The 12,215-nt window shown below is 39.1% G+C and overlaps 1 protein-coding gene across 3 annotated transcripts in view; it reads right to left on the bottom strand.

Moving 5' to 3' along the window:
* Positions 1-12,215, bottom strand: part of UBR5 (ubiquitin protein ligase E3 component n-recognin 5) — a 156,253-nt gene that overhangs the window by 89,581 nt on the left and 54,457 nt on the right. For all 3 annotated transcript variants that reach the window (XM_025393634.1, XM_025393635.1, XM_025393633.1), the window contains exon 6: positions 373-562. In XM_025393634.1, the coding sequence (XP_025249419.1) occupies positions 373-562 (190 nt within the window). The remainder of the gene's footprint in view (positions 1-372; positions 563-12,215) is intronic.

Below are 12,215 nucleotides of genomic sequence, written 5' to 3' on the forward strand. Positions count from 1 at the left end.
TAAGACCAGCCTGGCCAACATGGCGAAACCCCGTCTACACTAAAAAATACAAAAATTAGCTGGGTGTGCTGGCTACACCCGTTAATTCCAGCTACTTGGGAGGCTGAGGCATGAGAACTGCTTGAATTCAGGAGACAGAGGTTGCAGTGAGCTGAGATCAAGCCACTGCACTCCAGCGTGGGCGGCAGAGTGAGACTGCCTCTCAAAAAAAAACAAAAAACAAAACAAAACAAAACAAAATAAACTGTATAGGATCAAAATAGAAAAAGTTATTTCAGAATTCATGATATGAGTCATGACTACAACCCACATATTCAGTAAAACCTCACCTTGTCCTGTTGTCTGACATTAAGTGTTCTATAAGATCCATACCTGTGAAATCAGCTCCTCTGGAATGACAGATGCTGGAATAACTGGCTGGGGCTGACTGCCCAAAAGCCCAGACCCTCGATCCCGTCCTGTCCGAATAACTCGAGTCTGCCGCCGGGAATCTCGAGCTCCAGCTGACGACCTACCAGAGGATCCTCCACCACTTCCACCCACTCCAGAACTCCAGCGGCTTCTAAATATTGGAGAATTTATAAAATTAGCATTTTTAAACAATCATTCTGATGGCTTGGGTCTCACTGTTATTATTTTCAGCTAAAATAAAATTATTTGTCTAATTGACATAACATGTTACGTAGTGTTTTGACAAAAGAATAAGGTAATAGAACTGGGCTTTAAAATAATAATACTGTTTTTTAAAGAAATGGGATCTTGCTATGTTGCCCAGGCTAGAGAGCAGTGGTTATTCACAAGTACAAACAAAATACACTACAGCCTAGAACTCCTGGGCTGAAGTGATCCTCCTGCCTCAGCCTCCTGAGCAGCTGGGGACCACAGGCATGCACTAAGATACCTGATAACTGTCCCAATTTTTTTGTGTTTTTGAGATGAGGTCTTGCTATGTGGGCCAGGCTAGTCTCAAAACTCCTGGGCTCAAGCAATCTTCCCGTCTCAGCCTCCTGAGCAGCCAGGATTACAGGTGTGTACTACCATGCCCAATCCAATTTCTTTAATGCTTAAATATAACTTCACTTTTTATAAAGATAAACATCACACTTTTGCATCCTTACAAAAAAAAATTTTTTTGAGACAGAGTCTCCCTCTGTCACCCAACCTGGGGTGCAGTGGCAACATCTTGGCTCACTGCAACCTCTGCCTCTGCCTCCTGAGTAGCTGGGATTACGGGTGTGGGCCACCATAGCCTGGCTTTTTTTTTTTTTTTTCAGCCTGGCTAATTTTTATATTTTTAGTAGAGACAGGTTTTCATCATATTGGTCAGGCTAGTCTCGAACCCCTGAACTCAGGTGATCTGCCCACCTTGGCCTCCCAAAGTCCTGGGGAAATAATTTTTTAAAGCCACCTATGTATTTTTAATCACAACTACAAAATGAACACATCGGCCAGGCACGGTGGCTCACACCTGTAATCCCAACACTTTGAGAGGCCAAGATGGGTGGATCACGAGGTCTGGAGTTCAAGACTAGCCTGGCCAACATGGAGAAACCCTGTCTGTACTAAAAATAGAAAAATTAGCTGGGCATGGTGGCACGTGCCTGTAATCCCAGCTACTCCGGAGGTTGAGGAAGGAGAACTGCTTGAACCAGGACCCGGGAGACAGAGGTAGCAGTGGGCCAAGATCGTGCCACTGCACTCCAGCCTGGGTAACAGAGCGAGACTCTGTCTCAAAACAAATAAATAAATAAATAAATAAAATAAAATAAAATAAATAAATAAAATAAAGTGAACACATCTTGCCTTTGCATGAAAGACCTATCAGACTTAACTACCAACGTTGTTACACAAAAACTAAAATTCAGAGTTTAGAATTCAGTGCTTCCCATGAAATAAACATTCATTTGCTAAGATAGTACTGCATTAATATTCAGCACTATCAACCACCTTGTCCAAGAGGGAGCTGCTATTTAAATATGGTAATTTTTTCCTGTGAGAAAACAACTTAGAAAGGGCATGACATCTACATCTTCACTTACTGCCCAAACATGAACATTAAGAAGATTCAAATCAACTCATCTAGATAACCATGACTGCCTTCTGTACTTAATCACATCTTAAAGAAAATGGTCACACAAGTCACTTCAGCTTTTTAAATTAGGGCAGCGTCTGTTCTCTTCAAAATGAATCTAATACTTGGAGATCATTTGACCTAGATAGAGGTATTTTACTCTCAATTCCTACTGTACTCACTGCCTAAGGCTGAAACCTTCAAACTCCCAATGCAAACAGACTTCATTTCAATTTGATTTTCCAAACCATTTCCCCCCTTTAGAAGTTTGGAATACATTAACCAATAATGATTCTTAAATCAGTATATACCAAACTTCCATGGTTTCTCCTCTCACTTGACTGGAAAGTCCAATCTCTGGTTAAACAAAAAAAACTGTTTAAATAGTTTCCTCAGTAAAATGAAAAAATAAACCTAGAGAAGCTGTTGTCATCCTTTTGATGGGCTTCTGTACTTGCTGATGCACACTACCAATTCATGTTTATGCAGTATCTGTATTTATAGCCTAAGAACTGCCCAAGATAACTCTGGAGAAAAGCAATATAGTGCATCCTCAAGGCTGCAGTATGAAACAGCATTTATTTCAGTTAATAAATGTCATGTTTAAATAACTGTTCATTAAAAAGCACATTACGTCAACAAAAAAAGGAAATTAAAAAAACAATCCAGGCTGGGTATGGTGGCTCACACCTGTAATCCCAACACTTTGGAAGGCCCAGGAGGGAGGATTACCTGAGCCCAAAAGTTTGAGATCACCCTAGGCAACATGGCAAGACCCCATCTCTACAAAAAATAAAAAAATTAGCCAGCCATGGTGGCACTCACGTGTAGTCCCAGCAGGGAGGCTGAAGTGGGAGGATGGCTCGAGCCCAGGAAGTGGAGGCTGCAGTGAGCCATGATTGTGCCACTGCACTCCAGCCTTGGCTACAGATCAAGACTCTGTCTCACAGAAAGAGACCAGAGGAGAGAGGGATAGGGAAGAGGGGAGACAGAAGAGCAAAGGGGGAAAGGGGACAGGAAGGGAGAGGGAGAGGAAAGAAAAAAGAAAACAAGCCCCACTTAACAGTAGCATCAAAAAGAATAAAGTACTTAGGAATAAAACCTAAGACTTATAACCTGAAAAGTAGAAAACACTGCTGAAAGAAATTTAAAGACGACACAGATAAGAAAGGTGTCTTGGGTTCATGAATTGAAAGACTGAATATTGCTAAGATGTCTATACCACCCAAAGCATTCAACACAATCCCTATCAAAATCCCAATGACTTTTCTTCTTTAGCAAATAAAAAATTAGCTGGGCATGGTGGCTCATGTCTGTAATCCCAGCACTTTGGGAAGCCAAGGCGGGAGGATCGTTGGAGGCCAAGGTGGGATAATCGCTTGAGCTCAGGAGTTCCAGAACAGCCCCGGCAACACAGCGAGACCTGACTCTAGAAAAAAATCAAAACATTAGCCAGGCATGGTGAAACGCGTCAATGGTCTCAGCTATGCTGGAGACTGAGGCAGGCAGAATGCCTGAGCCCAATAGGTTGAGGCTTCAGTGAGTCATCCATGTTTGTGCCACTGCATTCCAGCCTGGGTAACAGCGCAAAACTTTGTCTTAAAAACAAAACAAACACAAAAAAAGAATGGAAAAGTTTGTCCCTAAAAATTCACATGGAATCTCAGGCAAGCCCAGACAGCCAAAACAGTTTTGAAAAAGAACAAAGTTGAAGGATTCACACTTCACAATTTCAAAGCATATAACAAAGCTAAAATATTTAAAACAGTATAGGTTGGGGATAACGACAAAAAAGACCAATGAAACAAAATGGAACCCAGAAATAAACCCTCATATATATGGCCAAATTATCTTCCACAGGTGCTAAGACCACTTGGGGGGAAAAAATGGTCTCTTCAACAAGTGGTGCTGGGAAGAGTGGATATCCACATGCAAAAGAATGAAGTTGAACCCTTATCTTACATTATATACAAAAATTAACTCAAAATGAATTAAAGACCTTAGCATAAGACCTAAAATGATAAAACTTCTAAAAGAAAACATAAGGGAAAAGCTTCACAGACTTGGTGATTATTGCTTAGATATGATGCCAAAAAACACAGGCAACAAAAGCAAAAATAAACAAATGGCACTACATCAAACTTTAAAACTTTGTGTATCAAAGGACACAATCAACAGACAACCTACAGAATGAGAGAAAATATTTGCAAATCATATATCCAGTAAGAGGATAACATCCAGAATATATAAATAACTCCTACAACTCAACCATAAAAAATTAAATAACCTGATGAAAAAATGGGCAATGGACTTGAAATGACATTTCTCCAAACATTATATATAAATGGCCAACAAGCATATGAAAAGATGTTTAACATCATTAATCATCAGAGAAATCCAAACCAAATCACAACGAAATATCAACTAATACTGATTAGGATGGCTACTATCAAGCAAAAAAAAAATTACAAGTGTTGCGAGTATGTGTAGAAACTGGAACCCATGTGCACTGTTGGTGGGACTGTGAAATGGCACAATCACTTTTGGAAAACAATATGGAGATTCCTCAAAATATTAAAAGAACTACCATATGACCCACAATTGCACTTCCGGTATATATTCAAAATAATTGAAACCAAGGTCTTAAAGATACTTGCAAACCCATGTTCAAAGCAGCATCATTCACAATTGCCAAGTAGTAGAAGCTACCCAAGTGTCCAACAAAATGTGATACATACATACAACAGACTATTATTCAGCTTTTAAAAGGAAGGAAATCCTATCACATGCTACAACATGGAAGAACTTTCAGAACATTATGCTAACTGAAATAAGCCTGTCACAAAAAAAAAAAAAAGACCTCAATGGTTCCACTTATATGAGTCATCTTAAGTAGACATTCACAGAAACAAAGTAGAATTGGTGGCTACCAGGGACTAGAGAGAGAGAAAAAAAGAGTAGTTGTTATTTAACGGGTATAAAGTTCCAACTTCACAAGATGAAAAAGTTCGAGAAAGCTGTTTCACAATAGTGTGGACATACTTAACCCTACTAAACTGTATACTTAAAAATGATTATAATGGTAAATTTTATGGTTTTACAATTAAATTTTAAATTCACTTAAAACTGAAGTTGTATTAAAGAAAGTACTACTCTAGAAAGTAGACGTTTTCAAGTTATATATTAAAACAATTATGCATCAGAAAACAACACACAACCAATGAAACACAAATAGGGAATAAAATCAACTACTAATCAACTACTTGTGTGCCTATAGTCCCAGCTACTTGGAAGGCTGAGGCAGGAGGACTGCTTGAGCCCAGGAATTTGAGGCTGCAGTGAGCTATCAACACACTACTGCACTATAGGCTGGGTGTCAGAGTGAGACCCTGTCTCTAAAAGAAGTTTCTTAAATTGTTTTTAAAATTAACTACCGGCCAGACATGGTGGCTCACGCCTGTAATCCCAGCACTTTGGGAGGCTGAGGTGGGCGGATCACTTGAGGTCAGGAGTTCAGGACCAGCCTGGCCTATATGGTGAAACCCCCATCTCTACTAAAATACAAAAATTAGCCAGATGTTGTGGTGGGCGCCTGTAGTCCCAGCTACTTGGGGGGACTGAGGCAGGAGAATCACTTGAACCCAGGAGACAGAGGTTACAGTAAGCTGAGATCGCACCACTGCACTCCAGCCTGGGTGACAGAGTGAGACTCCATCTCCAACAACAACAACAAAAATCAACTATTAAATCAGCACTTTTACTTTATAGTTTCCTATGAGTTTTAAAAACTAAGTCTTTCAGGAAAAACTATCTTCAGGCATTTTTAAAAACATTCAAGAGCTAAAATATATAAATTATTTCAACGTGAAAACAGGAAAAACCACATTAAAGAGTCTTAAAATGATATAATTATAACTATATATACCAGTTTGCCTATGATAGTGCCCGTTTAAGCCTATTGGCTAAGCCTAATTATTAATTTCACTCAAAAACATCCCTGTTCAGACAATAAATTATATGGTCATCATAGATAAAAGGGAAGACTCGATATTTTCACTAAGAAATTCATCACCAATTTTTTCCACAAGCAAGTACTATTACAAGCCTGATCAGAAATAGCATCCAAGTACACATCTGCTCCTGGGCAGACCTTACAGGCATCTCAAACTCAAATCTCCATGGGAGGGAGATAAGTTACGTAAACAAGGGAAGCCAAGATAAGAGGGAAGACAGGAGAGACTATCTGCCTATCTAAAAACACTCAAATTATTTTCTTTAAGCACTGCTGATTTAATCCATTACACCACCAGCAGCTGCCAGTTTACAATCTCTGCTACACAAGCCCTCGATTGAGTTTAAAGACAACCGTCAAAGTATCTCTCTGGTTTCTCCATTCACCTGACTGTTACCATAGAGAATACAGGTATTCCCACTCTGGCCTGCCGTGTGCAGTGTTTTCTCCTATCAGAATCCAAACCACCTACCAGTCGCCATACCTCAATCACCCCTGAACATTCCTCTAACCAGCTCACTATCTATATAAAGATTAATGTGTTAAACTAAGCATATTCTAATAGAAGTCTATTGGTAGTCACAAAGGATAGTATTGGAATCAGCTGATTTCTTTTATCTATAATTACAGTGAGCAAAGTAATTTTTAATGTTAAACTAAAAAATACTGGGAAAACTTGTTTCTACTTTCTGTGGTTTGCTTATCAAATTAATCCTACAATTTTGACCCCATTACACAGTTCTCAAGGTACACAGAATGACTCAAAATGAACTAAGGATATCATGCCTAGTATGCAATTAGTCCACAGCTTGCAAACTTAAAGCCCATGGGCCAAGTCTTGTTCTTAAAGGTGGCTGGTTTAAAATGTGTATGTATCATCAAAAACAAGAAGAGTCTGAGAAACAGTCATAGTCAAGAGGAATCTAATGAGAAATGGTGACTAAATATAATATGGAGTCTTGGATGGGATCTTAGAACAGAAAAAGGACATTACAAAAAACTAAGGAAATGTGAATAACCTATAGACAACTTTAGTATCATTACTCAATCATTAATTGTAACAAATGTACCATACTAACATAAGATTTTAATAATAGTGGAAACTAGACATAGGGTAGGTACATGGGAACTCTCAGTATGATGTTTGAAATTTTTTTGTCAATCTAAAACCATAGGCTGGGTTCACACCTGTAATCCCAGAACTTTGGGAGACCAAGGTGGGCAGATCTTGAGCTCAGGAGATCAAGACCAGTCTGGACAACCTGTCAAAACCCAGTCTCCACAAAAAAATAATTAGCTGGGCATGGTGGCACATGCCCGTAGACCCAGCTACTTGGGAGGCTGAGGTAGGAGGATGGCTTGAACCCAAGAGGTGGAGGTTGCAGTAAGCCAAAATCACGCCACTGCATTCCAACCCGGGTGACAGAGCCAGATCCTGTCTCCAAAAAAAAAAAAAAAAAAAAAACCTATCCTAAAATAGGTTCTTTTTTAAATGTACATACACATGCGTGCACACACGTTTGAATGATGTGACTGTGTATATTTATTTCCATGAAAATATCAATTAGTCCCAACATTTAAGATAAGAAATTATCACACAATCCAGATTTACAAGTTTTCTTGGGACAAAATAAGGCAGGGAGGGGCACACAGATTTGAACTTGCCAGCCGTGGCCCTTTATTTTCCTACAGCCAACACCAGTTTACCAGCTGCCTCCTTTAAAAACAGGGAATCCAGTTTGTCAGAATCGTGCTACAAACTATCTTACCTACCTGGCGGGGGCTCCAACTATTTGCAAGTAAAAATATACATTTCAATTCATGTGCTATTAGCTCAGAGTAAACCCTAAAGGAATATGGTAGCTCAAATCAACGAAAAGCAGCTTATACCTATCATCTATTGTTCAATGGTCACAAGTAACAGAATAGAACTTTTGACACTAAGAGGTCCATATTCACCTTACTATTTATTAAACACAAATAAACTCCCTTCTCTTCCCCAAATAAATCTGGTGCTCTTACCCTTAAAGCAGGTTTAAAATGAGTTTAACAAAAATACCTAGGAGATTTTTTAAATACCTTGCAGGATAAACTTGAATTATTAAAGAAAGAAAACAGTAGCAGCCAGAAATCTTTAGCACACAAATCTGACAAGTAGCAAAATCTTCTAAGGAAAAAGCATTAAATGGACCAGTATGTATTCCTAAAAATAACCAGTCAAAATTAATGATCAATTCCCAATTATCCATGCTGGTAGGGCATAGTGGCTCATGCCTGTTATCTCAGCACTTTGGGAAACTGGAGCAGGCAGATCGCTTGAGGTCCAGGAGTTCAAGACCAGCCTGGGCAACATGGCAAAATCTGCTCTACCAAAAATACAAAAATTAGCAGGGTATGGTGGGACATGCCTGTAGTGGGTCAAGATCACATTACTGCACTCCCGCCCAGGCAACAGAGGGAGATCCTGTCTCTCAAAAAAATCCACGCTAAAAAACTGTACCAATAATCCCAACTCTCTCAAACGGGCTCTCAAAGAGACCGCTCACTCCCTGATCCAGGACAACTCCCAGCAGCAAAAGTGAGTAGGCACGGACTCTGCAGGATGGGAGTGGGGACCAAGGTCTCCGAGGACAGTCTCTTTCATATTGGATTGTATTTGGTAAATTTGTGGTTTAAAGACTCCCCTTTGAGGACTCAAGATTTGCCTGTCCTAGATTCCCTAATACATGTTATAAATTGCAAGCTTCTTTAAAATTAATTGTAATTAACACAGAAATTGAAAAACAAAAAAAAAGAGCATCATACAAATCAAGGAAACACATTATAAAGGAAAATACGTGTGATTGTAAAAAAAATTTGATTTACAAAATAATCACAATTTCACCTTCAACAAACTGCAAACAATTTTTTCATACAGGCCAAGAGAAACAATCAGAATTTAAGTGCTTACACTTTGTAAACATCTGCAAACTCAAATATAAGTAAACAAATCACTGGCATCAAGTTGGTCAGGAGGTACTACGACACTTTACAGTATTGCAATCACGGGCCTAATGCTTAAAGAATGCTTACATAGTCTGTTCTGGCAGAGAGAACAGAGGCACGAAGAGGGGGTTACGGGGAGTGTAAGCAATGGATAAGGGGACTCAGAAAACCAACGATTCTGTCTACATTTTAAAGTCTTAAAATTAGCCCTAATCTCCTTCAGAGTAGGTCTACAGAGGTTTTATTCAAACTCAAGTATACGCCTTTATTACTATATTTGTTGTATATTTTTATTAACAAAGTCACAAAATTCTACCGTTCTACTTCAGTCATTCTGCCATACATTCTATCATAATTGGTTATTTCCAAGTTTTAAGAGGATTTAAGTCTAAGACAATTTGAGCAACATAGTAAGGTAAATGGGTTATAAACCAGAGAATAAAACAAATATCCATGAGACCATAATGATGCAAATAACATAAGAGAAAAAGAAATAAAATAGAATAAAAAATAAGGCCAGGCGCGGTGGCTGACACCTGTAATCCTAGCACTTTGGGAGGCCGAGGAGGGCAGATCACTTGAGGTCAGGAGTTCAAGACCAGACTGGCCAACATAGTGAAACCGTCTCTACTAAAAATACAAAAATTAGCCAAGCGTGGTGGTGCGCGCCTGTAATCACACCTACTCAGGAGTCTGGGGTACAAGAATCACTTGAACCCAGAAGCAGAGGCTGCAGTGACCTGACATCACACCACTGCACTCCAGCCTGGGTGACAGAGTGAGACTCTGTCTCAAATTAGATAAATAAATAAATTCATAAAAAGTAAACAAATAAAGAAATGGGGTAGAGGAGGGAAAGTTCTTCCTTACAGTTGAATTCCAATTAATAACTGTAAAAGAAATGATGAGAATCTTTTTTAAAAATCACCATTTGGCCAACACCACAGTAGCAACTGATTCAGACAAAAAAAGAATCATCAACAAATGTTAAACTCAGCGAGCAAAAGTATGATGAGAAATAGGATATTTGCAGAGTCACAAAGTATCTCCCCACAAAACACATATTAATGAAAAATAGGAAAATAGTTAACTTTATAGTGGAGAAACAGGTAAACACCATCTTAACTAATCACAGGACACCTCCTTTCCAGTAATAAAACAATAGTAACGTCACATGCCACTTGATATGATGCACTGAAAAGGGCACATCATCACTTCTGTGGTATTCTTGCAAAAAATATATCACTTAAGTTTAATCACGAGAAACGATAGACAAATCCAAACATTCTACAAAATAACCACTGGTTTTTCAAACTCATCAGGGTTGGAAAGATAAAAACAGAGGATCTGGCCCAGATTAGAGGTAACTAAAAAAGCATGGCTGCCTGGGGAACATAGTGAGAGACCCTGTCTCCACAAAAAATTAAAAAATTACCTACAAAGAAAATTTTAAAGTTAGCCAGGTGTGGTGGTGGCCCATGCCTATAGTCCTAGCTACTTGAGAGGCTGAGGCAGGAGGACTGCGTTAAGTCCCAGAGTTCAAGGTTATAGTGAGTTATCATTGTGCCACCGCACTCCGGCCTGGGCAACAGAACAAGATCCTACCACTATTTAAAAAAAAAAAAAAAAAAAAGCAGCAGCAGCAGCATGACAACTCAACGCAACTGGGATCCTGGACTGAATCCTGGACAAAAGGGTATTAGTGGACAACTGGAGAAATTTAAATAAACTCTGTATATTAAGCAATGATCAATGTTAATTTCTTGGTTTTGATAAGATGATTATGTAAATATAACCATTAACATTTAGGGAAGCTGGGTGCAACATATACAGAAATTCTTTGTGCTATTTTTGTAAACTTTTTTTAAGGTCAAATTATTTCAAAATGAAAAGTAAAATTTAAAAATAAATAAGAGTAGGTCAGGTGCAGCGGCTCAGGCTTGTAATCCCAGCACTTTGGGAGGCCAAGCCGGGTGGATCACCTGAGGTCCGGAGTTCGAGACCAGCCTGGCCAAAATGGTGAAACCCCATCTCTACTAAAAATACAAAAATTAGGTGGGCGTGGTGTCACACGCCTGTAGTCCCAGGTACTTGGGAGGCTGAGGCAGGAGAATCACTTGAACCCGGGAGGCAGAGGTTGTAGTGAGTTGAGATCACGCCACTGCACTCCAGTCTAGGTGACAAGAGACTCTGCCTCAAAAAAAATTAAAAATTAAAAATTAAATAGAGTATAGGATTAGGAACAAATGCCAGTATATAAACTGATAAGCAAAACCTGGAATGAGCAGACTTTTACTGTAAAGGGCCAAATCATAAACAGTTTATGCTTTGGAAGCTAGTCTGTCCCAACTACTCATCTCTGCTGTTATAGTACAAAGACAGCCACAGATAATAAGTATGGCTGTCTTTCAATAAAAACAGGGGTGGCTGGATTTGGCATGCAGGCTATACTTTACTGATCCTTGAACTAAACAAAAAAATGTTCATCTTTAAGAAAGGTACTATTTGGCAATGGTATAACAGGTAATACTTACTCTTAAATGTAATCAAAATGTTTCCAGTTTTATCACATGAAATAAAATTTCATGTTATTACATGCTACTTTCAGAATTCTTTATCATACACTGTGTGCCTAGGACCATTAAAAGAGCACATATAACATTTTAATAAAGACAAGAGCTATATTTAGTATAGCTAAAGGATGTACTCAACTAAGTAACTTTCCTCACATTCCAAAATAAATTTAGTTCAGCATGAAAACACAAACGCAAAGAAAGTAATCATTTTGGCATTCCCCCTCAACTCCTTTTTTCTTTTTTGTTTTTGTTTTTGAGACAGGGGTCTCTCATTTCCATTGCCCAGGATGGTATACAGTGGCATTATCACGGCTCACTGCAGCCTCAGCTTCCTGGGCTCAGATGATCTTCCCACCTCAGCCTCCTGGGTAGCTAGGACTACAGGCATGCGCAACCACATTCAGCTACTTTTTCGTATTTGTAGTAGAAATGGCGTTTTGCCATGTTGCCCAGGCCGGTCTTAAACTCCGAGACTCAACAGATCCACTCACCTTGGCCTCCCAACGTGCTGAGAGGTGTAAACCACCGTACCCAATCCCAATTTTCAAATCTAACTTTTACTTTACCTACC

The sequence above is a fragment of the Theropithecus gelada genome, chromosome 8 (genome assembly GCF_003255815.1).
Source record: "Theropithecus gelada isolate Dixy chromosome 8, Tgel_1.0, whole genome shotgun sequence".
NCBI lineage: Eukaryota > Metazoa > Chordata > Mammalia > Primates > Cercopithecidae > Theropithecus > Theropithecus gelada.